Below are 15,870 nucleotides of genomic sequence, written 5' to 3'. Positions count from 1 at the left end.
GTACCACAATCGGTACACAGTGAAACATATTATATCTAGTGTCTTAAGAAAATGTTTTGACCACGTAAAGCCCTTATCGAACATCTAACGATCCAAAGTTAATACTAAATTTGTAATAGCCTGCCAAGCGTTGATTTTTCATGAAAACAGGTTGAAGTAAAACAATTTTTATATCAACTTTATTCACTAGAGGTAACTCAGGCTGTGAAGGAAAGCGAAAAGACCCACCAATTTTCTTACATTTTCGTAAATATGAAATTTCATAATGATTTTGTACCAACAAAACGTACCAATACTAAATCGACCTTATTAGAACTTCGAAAATAATCAGGTTTTTCATCAGGTTGTTCAGGAATCTAATTATTATCATCATCATCTGATGAGTCGGCTAGTTGGATATCACTCTCTTTACGTCAGACTCTGTTTTTTGCCGTTTAATTTATTTGGTTGTTGTAGGGCATTCCTTTAAACGATCTTTAACCTTTTTCTAATTGGTACTTTTCCTTTTTCGCTTTGTTTCTCTATCAGCGCATCTTTCTCGGGTGTGTCAGTAATAATTGTGATTTTACCTCACTTTCTAGGTTTCCTGTTAGCTTTACGGGGTGGTGCTTTTGGATACCCTCTGAAGTCTTCTGGAGTAGCAAATGTGGGAAGTTTATTATCCATAGTTATTTCTAGCTGAAATCCTATGTTAGATGGTCCAGGTTCACTTTTTTATGAAGTAATCTCGTTCTGAAGTTGTGCGCTAGATGGTCCAGCATGTTCAGTATCTGGTGTAGTCTCTTTACGAAATTGTAAGGTGGCAGGTCCAGGTAATTCATAATCGAGGACATCTTTTTGTTGTAGCCTGTCAGATACTGCTGATGTTAAAAAGTCTGTGTCGTCAAAGATTAGAGAATTAAATGGATTAATTCAACTTTTCTGAAATCCTGACATTATATTGGAAGAAGTTAAGAATTTTGCATGAGCTTTTCCAACACATTCGGCTATTTGGTAAATAGTCATGGGAATTCCAGGATGTCGTAAAATCCAAGAATCAATACCAGCATTTTAATGTGCTTTGAATGGTCCAAAGACAGATATATGTAAGGGTTGCATTTTGTGACTACAATGTGGAGGTAGGGTTAAAATAGTCACACCTGCAGCTCGAGCTTTTTCAACCACGGCATCTGATATATGGCTTTCATGATTGTCATATATTAGAAGGGTAGGATTGTCAGGTGTACTATGTGAATGTTTTATGAAATGGTCCAGAACATGTGAAATGAGTTCGGCTGTCGTCTAATCATTGGGCGTTACTAATCCCAGTGTACCTGGAGGTGCTCCCAGCTACCATGTGAGTTTTGAAATATTTTCTCGGAAACACCATCGCTGGGAAAAGGTATGTGCCGTTAGCGCAAATGATTGCGCAAGTTGTTACTAGAGTTCCACGTTTGGCACTACTACGTTGAATAACTTGTTTGGAACCCTTTTCGGTTACAATTTTTCTGGAGTTTTGCACAGTGCTAGTACCCGTTTCATCACGATTAAAGTTTCTAGATACATCAGCTACATGAGGTTTCTTTTCAAATATTTGGTGTAGATCATTAAAAAATGTTTTCATATTAAATTTCATATTTGTGGCTTAAACGAAGTAATTCTGCCTAAATTGCAGGATTCCGGCTGACGAATGCTAAGATTCTTTCGTCTTTTCATAAATTGTCGTAGCCAATCAACCCCAGCTTGCTTGTTTTCTGTCCAAGATTCAGGAACAACCAGTTTGTTTACACCATGGACGTATAAACACAGATGGACTCAGTTATTTACATAAAAATGTGAAGCCAAAATTATTTGACTAGGTCACATTCTCAGCACCTTCAAATGTTGTCACATTTTTTTATTAAAATATCTTATTCACGTATCGCTGAAAATATTACTATATTTATTTTATACTCCACAGGTGCTATCAAACCAAAATAATAATTTATTACTTATATTAATATATTTAATTGTAATTAAAACATCAAATGTGCACATAGTGTGCATATCATTTAATAATAGCGTATAAAGATATCAACCAATTATTTTATATGTAGAAGCACTGAAACCTATTTATTAATGGCAACGGTGTTTACATTTATCTGTCTTATGGCTCTACGTCAAACTTCAAATGCTGTTCCATGTCATGTCCATGTTTGTTTACTTTTTACCCAAGATGAGGAAAAGTTGTTTTTCGATATTTTGGCTGTATTTTAAGTGATATTTGTAAATGATGAAATAAACAAATTATAATAATGGTGCTACAGTTTTGCATTTGCAAAGAAAACGAAATATTTACATCCCAATGTCTCATTTAATTTGTAAGTACTGTTTGTTTACGTTATTTAAGATGAGGAACTGAGGAAGCCTGTGTGTTTACATTTTATAATATGTCTTTCATAGGCGTACCATTGGGTTTATTCATATTAATTAATGTATTGAGCAAGATATTAGTTCATGAAATTAGTATAGACATTTTTAAATTGTAAGTAGACATCATCTGATTAAAAAGATCTGTTTAGTAGCTTTTTAATTTAATATTTCTCATGAATTAACAATAAATTAGTGAAATGAATAAAACTCATTTATTTTTCTATGTAGGTTTCCAAATAATATTGATTAATGATTAAACTCTAAACTTCAACAGAGAAAACAGTATAAAAAAACCTTTCAAAAACATCCTTTTTGGTTATTTAAACTTGTAAGGAAGCTGAAAAATATTTCAGATTTTTTAAATAAAACTATAAATATCTACAACAAACTAGTTAAAAACCTTATGAATATTTTGATTAATAAAACCATACAAAATGTCCCAAAATCAATCTATGAGCATTTTGGTGACCATATGTGTGATGAAAATGCAATCGATGGTCACTCTATGCAACTTTTAAAATTGTTTCTTGAGAAATATTTTAAAATTGGAATTCATCATGAAACGAGGACTACTTTAGATGCTAACACCGTGCGCATAAGAAGCGTTCTTACTAAGACTGTTTTTCGCAATCAATAAAAATTTATTTCTATACCAAAGTCTTCTATTATGTCTATTTACCATTTTTACATTTATATAACCATATACCATATTTCTGTTCGGTTAATAGCTTTCCAATAATTTATACATTTTCACGCCTACTTTTTAATAAGTAGGTATATTTGCAAATAATTTTATGTCAAATGCCAGCAAGAGCTTTGGAATGATCAATAAATAATTTTGTAGCAGAAACCCTTACTACGTGGAATCTATTGATATTGTATTAAAACAAATTTGTCACAATTTGAAAAAATATGTTTTAACACATTATCAATTAATATAGGTATGTACTTAAATTTGACAAATGTATATTTTTTAATTGTTTTTTTTTATCGTAGGATTATTTGATACCTACTTTATTTTATTGTATTAATTTTAAAGCAAATAAAATTGTATTTTATTTTTTCTATAAAAACGTGTTTTTATACATTATTACTACTTCCAATTATTAACGTCTGAATAATTATCCCCGCGAGAAAAATTCAAGCACGCTTATGCTCATTGAGGAAGTATCACAGTCTATCGATACCCGTTTTACTCCCCTTTACCCTCTTGTCCAGGAATATCGAAGCTTCAAAACAGTGTGTGTTTAAGGTATCTTATTGCTGGGTCCATCTATGTTTATACGTCCATGGTTTACACGCAAACCTTCTGTACTCTTTTGTGGACAATCCATATGCCATTTTACTGCAGGTATTAATATACTCTGCTAATTTTACCTGTTCCTCTGTAAAAAATTTGTCGGACGGAATAATTGGGTGACATTTTTATATCTGCGTCATATGCGTCAAAAGTCTGAATACGTTAGATCTTTTACATTTACATAATTGTAAAAAACATATTTTATTGCAGTAGCTTCTTATAAAGCCTTGTTCCACAAATTTTTAATCTTTTGCATTGATTTCTGAAGAAAATTCATAAAGACAGAAAATATAGAACTAAATAAAAAAAAGCCGATTAAAAGTCTACATGCTCAGGCTAATGTTATGAATCAATTCTTCTTCTTCTTCTTCTAATGGCGCTACAACCCTTTGTAAGTCTTGGCCTGCTTAACAATGTTCTTCCATTCTACCCTGTCGGATACTTTCCTTCGCCACTGTCTGATGTTCATGGTTTTAAGATCTCTCTCTACGTCGTCTATCCATCTTTTACGGGGCCTTCCTCTTGTTCTGTTTCCTTGGGACTTCCATCTCTGGGCTACTTTTACAGCTCGACTATCTGCCATTCTTTCTAGGTGATCAAGCCAGTTTAATCTTTGTGACTTTACAAATCTAACAATTTCTGCGTTCTGCATTAGTTCATCCAGCTAGTTTTTCATTTTAATGCTCCATGAACCATCGCTGCATTGGGTTGGTCCAAATATATCTTCCTTAGTATTTTGCGCTCAAATATTCTCAGTTGATTTTCATTGAAAGGGTCCACGTTTCACATCCATATGTATGCACTGGTCTAATTACTGTTTTGTAGATTCAGTAATTTACTTTTCATTAAGTCTTTGTATGTATAAAAGCACTTATTACCGCTAAGAATTCGTGCTTGTATTTCTCGACTTGACTGATGTTGTTGTTGTCATTTATTATTGAGCCTAGGTAGGGAAAAGTGGAGGCATATTTGTAGGTATGGTTGTCTACCTTCAGATTCTCATGTTGATTTGATTTTGTGCGCTCCATATATTTTTTTTTGCTTTCATTTATATATAAACCAAACGTAGCAGCTTCTCGTTTCAGTTCTATAACTTTTTCGCTTAATACCCTTTTGTCTGGCTTATTTTTTGTTGTGGTTTTCTAATAACAGCTTCTAAAGTTAGATTAAAAAGTGTTGTTGATAAGGCATTACCTTGTCTAACTCCATTTTCAATATCAAAGGCCTGTGTTATATCAATTATTTGTTAGTTAATTTGTTCAGTTAATTGATTTATCATATGAATCAATTAACTGAACAAAAATTTCCGCCAATTGCAATTGGAAAACCTATAACCATACTTATTCCCAGCTTTGACAGAGCCAAAGGAGTTGCTCGAAATGTTTTGAGTATCATATAAGATAAAAAAGTAGACGGTTTATACAGAGTAGGGACGAAACACGTAACAATAAACACACTTTTTGGAGGAATAAAATAAACGGATGAAAAGAGAAGTTTATTAGAAACTGTTAAACCGACAGAAATTAAGTAATAGTTTAAAGCGGAAGGGAATAGAAGATTTTTTTCAAAAAGCATTACAGTTAATACACAGTGAACTTAAACGAACTGGTACTAAAAGCATTAGTGTACTAGTACAAGTACTAAAGACGTTAACAAATAATATTAAATTTGATTTATTAATGTTAATATTAAATTTAAAAGTTCTTACCATTTTTCAAATGGATCTTCTTTAATATTAAACTCATATAATAATCCTTGGCCTATGTTTGTGATTACAAATAAGATGTTTCGGTTTGACATTTTAAAATAGTTAAAATGATTAACTTGATTATCTAAATTCCATAACCAAATTTTATTCTAAAAAAAAGCTTGTTTGTAATTAAATTACGAAATACATTTTATTTTTACTTACAATATTATTGTTCACTGAAATAAACCATTCTAAGTGAGTAGAATTACTAAATGACACTATGATAACTATTTCGGATTTCCCATTCCTTCTATTATGGAATAAGACAATATCTTTGGGTATATTTTGTGTAGCTATAAAAAAAATAATAGAATAATATCAAAATCGATTAATAAAAATACATTTTTAGATAAGATCGATTTAGGGAGATAAGAAATCGATTATCTCCCTAAATCTATTTAGGGAGATAAGAAGAAATGCGGGAACTACAGAGGCATCAGTGTGATAGCATGTATGGACAGGTTATTTGGAAAAATACTGAAAGAAAAACTGGAAAAATCTATCTCAAATAAAATCGGAGAAGATCAGGCGGGGTTCACAGCAGGAAGATCTTGCATAGACCACATTTATACACTCCAACAATTAATTAAAAAAAAAATGGCAAAAAATAGACCAGTACACATGGCATTCATAGATTTAAAAAATACATATGACACGGTCCCCAGAAAACAACTATAGGTAAGAGTTCAAACCGGCAATAAATACTCCAACGAATTTAAGACCACAACAGGCTTATTGCAGGGATGCTCTGCATCTCCGACACTGTTCAAGATATTCCTCGAACAAATATTAAAAACATGGAAAAGGAAATGTGAAGGGATGGGAATACCAATCCGGGACAACTTCTTGTACACATTAAGCTTTGTAGATGACCAAGTGGTAACGGCTAAAGATGAAGAAGATCTGTGCTATATGTTCCGAAAATTAGAAAAGGAATACACAAAAAATGGACTGGAAATAAATCTAGAAAAGACCGAATATTTAACAACAGAGCAAGAACCAGTGAGAAACTTGGAACTGGACGATAATAGGGAAATTAACGGCACTGAGAAATTTAAATATTTAGGATTCATACTCTCAAAAAATGGAACCACCAAGCAAGAGATAACCAGCAGATTAGCACAGACAAGAACATGTATTAAACAAATGAACGGGGTACTGTGGTACAGACAGATTACCAGAAATACAAAGAAGAGAATTTATAACACCTTAATACACAGTATAATGATCTATGGAGCAGAGAATTGGGTAATAAATAAACGAAACAGGTCCAAAATCACAGCAACTGAAATGGAGTTCATGAGAAGAAGGTGTAGAGTGACAAAAATGGATCGCATCAGAAATGAGGAGATAAAACGAAGAAGAAAAACGAAGGAAAACGTTTAATTTGGTTAAATTATATTTCGGATTGGAGCCCAATAGGAAGGAGGAAAAGAGGTAGACCCCGAAGATCATGGAGGGATGAAGTGGACGAGGCTATGGAAAGACAAGACCTTAGAGATGGAAAATGGCAGAACAGAAAGGACTGAAGACGTTGGCTGAAAGAAGGAAGGCGGCGACAGCTGTAAAAATCCTTGTATAGATAGATAGAAAAATAAATTTCACTCATTAATACATAGACGTCAAACATAATACAAATTCATCAATTTTAACGGTTCGATTTTTTTATTTTTATTTTAATTTTACTTTAAATATAAGGTAAATCCGGGTAACATTGACACACCAAATCGAGAGGAAAAGTTTTATTGTAAGTTACAAAACCTTGACACCCCATATTAACTACGTTATAAGCCAATATTTACTAGTGGTAGAGTAACATTGACATACAATAAGTTTAGGCACTGTTTTTGGTAAAAAATTTATTCAAAATCCAAAAAATTCGAAAATAACAGGAATCAAAGTTAACAAATAGTGATCGCTGTTATTAACGAAAAATCTTAATTAAATACGAGCATCCCACGCCGAGTTGTAGGATTTTGCAGGACCATTACTATATCTTTTAGCAAAACTGTGGCTTCGTCAGCAACGGTAGGAACTACAAAACACATTTCTTTCTCAGGAAAGTCACTGCTGCTTCAATACCTTCGGAAATACTCAAGAGTTAATCCCAATTTTCAATTGATAATTTGTACAGCTGGCTCAATTAAGTTTATGACTGAAGTATCTACGCAGATGCCTTGGAATGATATCATAAATACAGAAATTTTCCAATCTTTGATGTCTCATATAATAAGAGCTAATTTGGTAGCAACATCTACAGACAGACAACATTAAATTCAGATTAATTTATTGTTTGTATTACTGCCATAATTTTATCGATAGACGTCTTAAAAAAAACTGTGTTTTTTCTAAACTTATTCCTAGTATTAAAAAAAATTAAAAACAGTACTTACACACGAAAATGTTGGACTTCATAATAAATTTTGTACGATTTGCATTCAAAGTCCATGACGTAAGTTTAAATCCAGTTTGTGCCAAGCCAACAGAATATGCTGTTGGACCAATAGTTATACTTTTCCATTTTGTTACTTCGTTTCTTAGTGGAAATACACTTTCTGCTGTTACGTTATCTACTACAAGTTCTGTAATAAAACCAACATTTTATTGCATTTAAAAAAAAATCTATGGGTAGCAAATAGGGTGTTAAAGCGAACATGTGGTTATTGCTATTAGCATCACTTAGTCCCTTACGTTCAATTTTTCGGCTATCATGACAGATTAATAAAATACAGGGTGTTTTATTTAAAATAAGTACGTTATTACAGCTTGAATTTGTTAATAGAACAATCTAATATTTTAAATATCTGTTTAAATATGACAAATACTATATTATCAAGGCCTAAGACAAAATTTGCCTACAATTCTTAGATTCGTAGATATTTAATTTTTTCTAAAAGCTTATATTTTTAGAAAAATCGAAATAAATTACAACACCCTGTATTTAGATGTAGGAAACACTTTTTATCCAACGACGATTAACTTTCCTATTTAGTTAATGATTACAGAATGTTTATATAGCCTGTCTAGTTTTACTTACCGTCTCTACTTAGATTGATATCCAAAGTTTGAAAATACTTTCCACGATTTTCAAAACTTTCACACAAAGTAAAGGTATAAACAGCTAAAAAAATGTAACTTAGTTTAAACATTTTTGGTAACATAATCGCATTGCTAAAAGGTTTTAAAAATATAAATAGAGCTTATATTGCTGGCGATGTAAAAGTAATTAGCAATAAAATATAAAAAGTTTTCATACAGCTCTATAAAAAATTTTGGTAACCAAATTTTGAACCGAAGATATAAATAATAGGCCAGTATATAAATATTCGTAGATAGATAGTGCGAGCAGTCAAATATGATTGGTTCGAGCAGTACTCGAAACCGAGTAAAGAAATAGAAAAGAAAAAAAGATTTACATTTAATTTCAATGCAGGGCATCTGTCATCCGCTTATACGTATTTTAACCTTATTAGGTACCTAATAAGGTTGAAATACGTCTTAGCGGATGGCAGATACCCTGCATTGAAATTAAATCTAAAACCGTCTTTCTGTTTCAGTTTTCATAAAAGTTAATCCTTCTTGGCATGATTTTTCAGTCCCACTGTATGTATATTTTTTACAAGATAGGATTTGGTCGAAAAACATAACTAAAAATCGGACATTGTTTGTAAAACTTGAATGTTTGAATATATAGCTTCAGATGTGGGGCACGAGTATTATGTTTTCGTGTGAATAAAATACATTGATTTTGTTGGTGAAAATTGTAATCCGATAGATTCAGACCAGTGGCGCACCCAGTATTTGTGTGCGGGGGGGTTTTGAAATTTTTTTATGCTACCTCCATTTTGAGTTCCTAAAATTTGGGTTTAAGTTTAGTTTAAAGATAGCAGTGCCAAAGATCCACGTATCTATTGTCCTGCCTACCAACTGAAACCATCCTCTCTTACTTGTGCGCAGTTGACTGTCGCACGTACCGTACTCCGAAAGTGGGGTGGCCGCTGTAAGGCTGACGACATTTTTAGAATACTCCATTCTCTTATCTAGATCTTATGTATTGTTCTGAAGCTATTTTTTTGGCATTTTAAAGTAATTACTATTTTAATGGGAATAAGTCACAATTGAAGGTTAGAATAAGTTTATTGACGTTTGACATTAATCCAACTTGTAAATAAAATACATTTTGGAGACGGCTATCGCCGTATTCCCGTTCTCCTCCGCCAATCCTCCAGGTCCAAGGCATGCTCCTCCTACAAACCTCTCAATTCTCTTCCTCTTTTACTTCTTTCAGAGGGCTTCCATTTGTGAAGTTTTTGGAGCCAGCGTTCGTTAGGCATTCTCAATATGTGTCCTAACCATTTTTAACCTCTTCTTTCTATTCTGTCAATGACCGTTTCTGTAGCATTCATGTTATTTGTTATAGATTCGTTGGTCTTCCTTTCCTGCCGTGATGTTCTAGCACTTCTTCTCAAATAATCCATTTCAACTGCCAACAATCTTCTCTGCAGGTCTGCATTAATTGTTCATACTTCAGAGCCATAACAAAGAGCTGATTCAACCACGGTTTGCCCCATTTTTTTTCCTTTTGGAAATGTTGTGATCCCACCATATGGAGTTTAAACATCCTACAATTCTACGTCCCTGATTAATTCGGTGTTTAATTTCGGTTTCTCCCAAGCCGTTCTTAGCAATGAGTGCACCTAAGGATTTAAATTTTTCCACTTTTTTTTGATTTCTACGTCCTCGTCTATCAACACTTTAAACTTTGCAACTGAATTGATAACTAAATATTTCGTTTTCTTCATTCTGATTTGTAACCCCCATTTTACATATTCTCTGTATAGACGCTTTATTATAAATTCTAGATCATAAGAATCTCAAGCTAGGACGACTTGGTAATCCGCAAAGTTCAGGGAGAACAGTACGTCATTTCCTATGGGGATTCCCATCCCCTGGCAGTGGTTTTTCCAATTTTAGAGGGCTGCCTCAATATATAAATTAAACAGTAAGGGTGACATACTACATCCTTGTTTTAGTCCTTTAGTTACTTTTATTATCTCTTATAGTCTATTTTCGATTTTTAGGTAAGTAGTGTTATCTCAGTATACTTCTGAGATTATTCCTAAAAGGTATAGACTAATGTCGAGTTGTTGTAAATCTTGCCACAATTGAGGTCTTGGAACTGTATCATACGCCTTTTCTAGGTCGATGAAGGCTAGATATACTTCGGTACCAACCGATATCCTTTTTTCTCTTAATTGTTGGAGTATAAACAAGTTATCAATGCAAGATCAAAGATCAAAGATTCAAACGTCAATAAATTTATTTTAACCTTTAATTGCGGCTTATTCCCATTAAAATAGTAATTAGATCTTATTTCTGTCATTGGCCCGGTTAGTGTTTCTCTTCTCCTTCTTTCTTTTTAATGACTGCGCGGATGTAATTGTGAACACTATTCCATCCCTCCGTACTTTCCGTCATCTTTACGATCATCTCTCTTACAGTCACAGAGTTCATACCTATTTCTTTATACATTTTGTTTCTCTCCACTGTACATCTATTACACTTTAGCATTGTTAACAAAAAAATCGGTTGCCTGTAAAGTCGGTTTTACGGGCGAAAATTTTACGTGACAACGTCTTTTTCTCGGTAGAATATTTATTGATATGAATATTATTAAATTGCACAATAGGAACAAGGAATTGAATGAAAATAAGAATCGCACAAATTTTAACTATAGAAATATATTTTGTTTACTAAAACATTGTACATGTAAACTTAAACTTAACTAATTTGTATTTGAGTGATTTTGTTGAGGATAGGACGATGATCGCACAAGCACGGAAGCACGCACCGATTCAACGCGCCTAATTCTCTAGTGCTGCGCGCGCAGCGGACCGATCATGTTTGAGTGGGAGAGAGACGCAAGGCATTCGCCGGTCCGGCGGGCCTCTCTCTCGTTCGGTGACTCACTGTAACAGACGTGAGCGGGCGGTACACTTTTTCATGAATGACTCCGAGCCACAACCTAATTTAAGACGTTCTCACGTCAACAGTATAGGCATTTATCTGTATCTGTCTTTCTGAACCTATGAAGATACGCCTTAAAACAGACAATCTACCCAGTCCGTTAGGCTGGGGATCAGCATCTTGGTCCTCTGGGCAACATTTTCCTGGTTGTTCCACTCTTCTTGCTATGTTTTCATTGATATTTCCCTGTCTTCTTTTATTTTATAGCTATTGTCAAATGCTCTCTTCTCTCATAGAGATGTCTCTTTTCTACTGCTAACACATGCAGAAGAACACAACCCGTGATAGTCCACAAGGCCGCCGCAGATACAGTCCTGTAGGCGCATGCTACTCGCAACAGACTCGTTCTGTCTACTTTTCTCATAAGCCTAATATTAGGTATCTATATCTAAATATAATGAAAAATATTATTAATAATTGTGTATTTATACTATAATTATTGTGTTCTACATATTTAAAGTGGTAATTTAATTGTTCAATTAGTGTTTTGGATTTTTTGTATTGTGTGTGAAAGACAGTTACAATTTCCTACTATTCTTTATATATTTTTTACTTTATATGCCCTGGGGGGGTGTTTAACCCCCAAAACCCCCCCTGGGTGCGCCACAGATTCAGACCATGATTCTAACTTATTGATTGTTTGTCGTAATTGTTTTTAAATAGATGTAAGGTTTTTTCCTCTGGTAAATAAAACAAAGTCATCGGCGTGTAGTCTTCCTTTACCAAGTGGTGAACATTGGTTATTTATGTCATTCATGGCTATTAGAAAAAGTCGCAACGTTGTCTGAACGTACTTGGAAGCTACGAAGTTGAAGAAAATTTGATATGAATTTTAACATTTATTACCTTTAATATTCCAATTAAGTTATCCACAGTGGATCAATTCTGCCCAAATATGCTTTGTTGTGTTAACCTGTTATCTGGTGATAACCACGTCCACTTTCTTTGCGGTTTTTTCTTATAAAATGTGTTCATTACGAAATACTTCCTACATAGCAACAAATATTTCGTAATGAATTTATAAGAAAAAACCGCAAAGAAAGTGGACGTGGTTATCACCAGACGGAAAAACAAGGAACGAAATCGATTACATCATGTGTAACAAGAAAGGTATCGTAGAAGATGTAACAGTAATAAATAAAGTCTCTCTGGGTAGTGATCACAGAATGGTTAGAGCTAAACTAAGGATTAAGTATAGCAAACGTAGAATTAACATTAATAACACGATACAAATAGACACAAAAAAAGCTAAAAGTCGATAAAGAAAAATATGCTAGCAAATTAAAAACCGCCCAAGCACTGAATCTAGAACAACTCAGCGTTAATAAAATTAACTCAGTTATAACAAAAGAACTATTGAATGCTAGCTCAGAAGTAGCAACCCGCCATAACAACAAAAAATCCAAAATAAGTGCAGAATCGAAGAATATGCTGAAACAACGAAAAGAGCTCCTGTCACTAAACAAAAGAAATACCACAGAATACAAAGAACTTAATCGAGTAATACGAAAACAGATAAAAGACGATATTAAAAAACATCAACAAGAACATGTAGAAAGAGTGATAGAGAAAAATCAAAGTCTGAAATATACCAAACCGAAATTAGGAAAGAAAAATATTATAACTATGAAAAATCAACAAGGCCAACTAGAAACAAGCAAAGCTCAGATATCAAACATAGTTGAAAACTTCTATACTGAGTTATACCGCTCAAGAAACGATCCCCCCGACTCTTCAAAGCAAAATCTGAAAAGACAAATAATAAACGTAAATTCTGAAGTAATGCCCGAAATAAGCGAAGTAGAAATAGAACATGCAATTAAAGAATTGAAAAGAAATAAAGCACCGGGTAGTGATGGAATTCTGGCAGAAATGTTGAAAGAAGGAGGAGGAGAAGAAGTCTTCAGGTACCTAAAAATACTTTTTAATAAATGCCTATTTGAAGGAAACATACGAAGGGAATGGAATACTGCTAACACAATATTAATACACAAAAAAGGGGACAATACAGATCTGAAAAATTATCGTCCAATATCACTACTATCACAACTTTATAAAACATTCACAAACATAATTACAAATAGATTGACAACAAAGTTCGATGCATATCAACCAGTAGAGCAAGCCGGATTTAGAAAAGGGTTCAGTACATGTGACCATCTTCACACACTAAAGGTCCTAATAGAAAAAGTTAACGAATACAATTTACCAATCTGTTTAGCATTTATAGACTACGAGAAAGCTTTTGACAGCATAGAATTATGGGCTATTGAGGAAGCACTGGTCAACAGCAGAATAGATTCTAGATATAGGATATTAATACATAATATATACCAACACGCTGAAATGGTAGTCAAGATGGATAACGGAATGAAAACGAGGCCAATAAAAAGAGTAGTAAGACAGGGAGAGATAATATCTCCAAAACTATTTACTGCCGCACTTGAAGACATCTTTAAATCACTAAATTGGGAAACGAAGGGACTGTCGATAAACGGAAAGTATTTAAACCATCTAAGATATGCAGATGACGTAGTGCTAATAGCCGACAGGTGGAAAGAACTGAAGACGATGATCGATGAGCTTCATACGGAATCCATAAAAAAAGGACTGAAAATGAATCTGAGTAAAACTAAGCTAATGTCGAATAAAGATGATCAACCGACGATAACCATCCAAGGAACAAAAGTGGAACATGTAGAAGAATACATATATCTGGGTCAGAATATCAAGGTAAACAAAGAAAACCAAACTACCGAAATAAGCAGACGAGTAAGAATGGGATGGGCCGCATTTGGAAAACTCTCATACATACTGAAAGACAAAAAGATACCCCAAAACCTTCGAACCAAGGTGTTCGATTCTTGTATCCTTCCCGTTCTCACTTACGGAGCTCAAACCTGGACATTCACAAAAAAGAACATGGACAAGATTCGAAAAACTCAGCGAGCCATGGAACGACAGATGCTTGGTATCTCACTAATAGATCGGCAAACGAACGAAGCAATCCGGAACAAAACAAAAATAAAGGACGCCGCGAAACAAGCAGCTAAATTAAAATGGAAATGGGCTGGACACAACGAACGTCTCGAAGATGGTAGATGGAACAAAGAAGTCAGAAACTGGCGGCCGTACGATGCGAAGAGACCAAGAGGAAGACCTCAAATGCGCTGGAGCGACGATATCAAAAGAGTCGCAGGACCAATGTGGAAACGCCTAGCACACAACAGGGATGAATGGCGAGAAATGGGAGAGGCTTTATTCGACAATTCGGATAGAAAAAGGGCTAAAAAAAATGCTTTGTTGTAAATAAGAAGTTTTTGTTGTTCTAAATACCATCTCAATCTTTCCTTTACTATACTGAAATCACAATCAAGATCCATTAGAAATAAACAAACCAAGACACTTGAATGTTACGAGGAACCCTTCAGAATCATTATTTACAAAGTTTATACATTGTAAATCATGATTCTGAAGAATTCCTCGTAACATTCAAGTGTCTTGGTTTGTTTATTTCTAATGCGTCTTGATTGCGATTTTAGTATAATTTTTTTAACACTTATAATATCGGTTAAAAATATTGGCTGATATGATTCCGAGGATGTTCCAGATTTATCTGGTTTAATATTTCTTCAGACTAAGTTGACGGAAATACCTGGTTGATCCTGATTAGATGCTAAAAGTCAAATAGTAAATTTTTCTCATTGCCTGAAAGATATCGTAGAAATGGTAAAGGCATACTATCTGATCCGGGGATTAAATTTTTGGAAGGGTTTTAAAGTTTCAGCAAGTTCAGTTAATGAAATGGGAATCTTAAGGCTGTGAACCTCATGTCCGTCGTTTCCAGTATTTTGTCTTCTATGTTGTTTTTATGTATTTTAAAATCGTCTGTGTAATTTTCATTTCTGGAATTTAATTCGTATTCGTCTGCTAAGATATCTACAATTTTTTTTTCTATCACCAAAGATTTTGTTAATTTTGTTAGAACATGAATCTTATATGTTTGACTTTTTTCAGTGATTTTCCTTAATTTTTTCCAAACTGTACTTATAGTTGTAGAAGAAAAGGTTCCTTCATACAGGGTGTTTAGAAACTCTCCTGACAAACGAAGGCTGAAAGCTTGTAATGAACTAGTTACATGGCGCCATCTTCAAAGAGCTCTAGCTCCTTTAGGAAGCATTTTCGCACTAGACGAATAGTGTTCAATTGTCTTAAAATTATCTGAGGAATCTCCTGTCTTCGTTTGTCACCCTCTATATATCTATTATAACGTTTGCTATTGCTTATTATCTTTTTGTTACTAGCACACTTGAACTTTATGTTGTAAATGTATCACTGACTATTTTTTTAATGTTTCGTGTTTGATAAAGGGATAACTTTTTACTTGAAGTAAATATAAACG

General features: G+C 33.7%; 1 protein-coding gene across 1 annotated transcript in view; it reads right to left on the bottom strand.

The window, feature by feature from the left end:
* Positions 1-8,648, bottom strand: part of fs(1)N (female sterile (1) Nasrat) — a 118,763-nt gene extending 110,115 nt beyond the window's left edge. The window contains exons 1-4 of the mRNA XM_072530404.1: positions 8,479-8,648; positions 7,835-8,023; positions 5,604-5,734; positions 5,400-5,548 (exon numbers count right to left, since the gene is read on the bottom strand). Of these exons, the coding sequence (XP_072386505.1) occupies positions 5,400-5,548; positions 5,604-5,734; positions 7,835-8,023; positions 8,479-8,602 (593 nt within the window). The 5' untranslated portion in view covers positions 8,603-8,648. The remainder of the gene's footprint in view (positions 1-5,399; positions 5,549-5,603; positions 5,735-7,834; positions 8,024-8,478) is intronic.
* Positions 8,649-15,870: the final 7,222 nt, after the last annotated feature.

Source organism: Diabrotica undecimpunctata, chromosome 4, assembly GCF_040954645.1.
Source record: "Diabrotica undecimpunctata isolate CICGRU chromosome 4, icDiaUnde3, whole genome shotgun sequence".
Taxonomy (NCBI): Eukaryota; Metazoa; Arthropoda; class Insecta; order Coleoptera; family Chrysomelidae; genus Diabrotica; species Diabrotica undecimpunctata.
The sequence above is the reverse complement of the archived record's forward strand: the minus strand, read 5'-3'. Positions and strand labels throughout refer to the sequence as shown.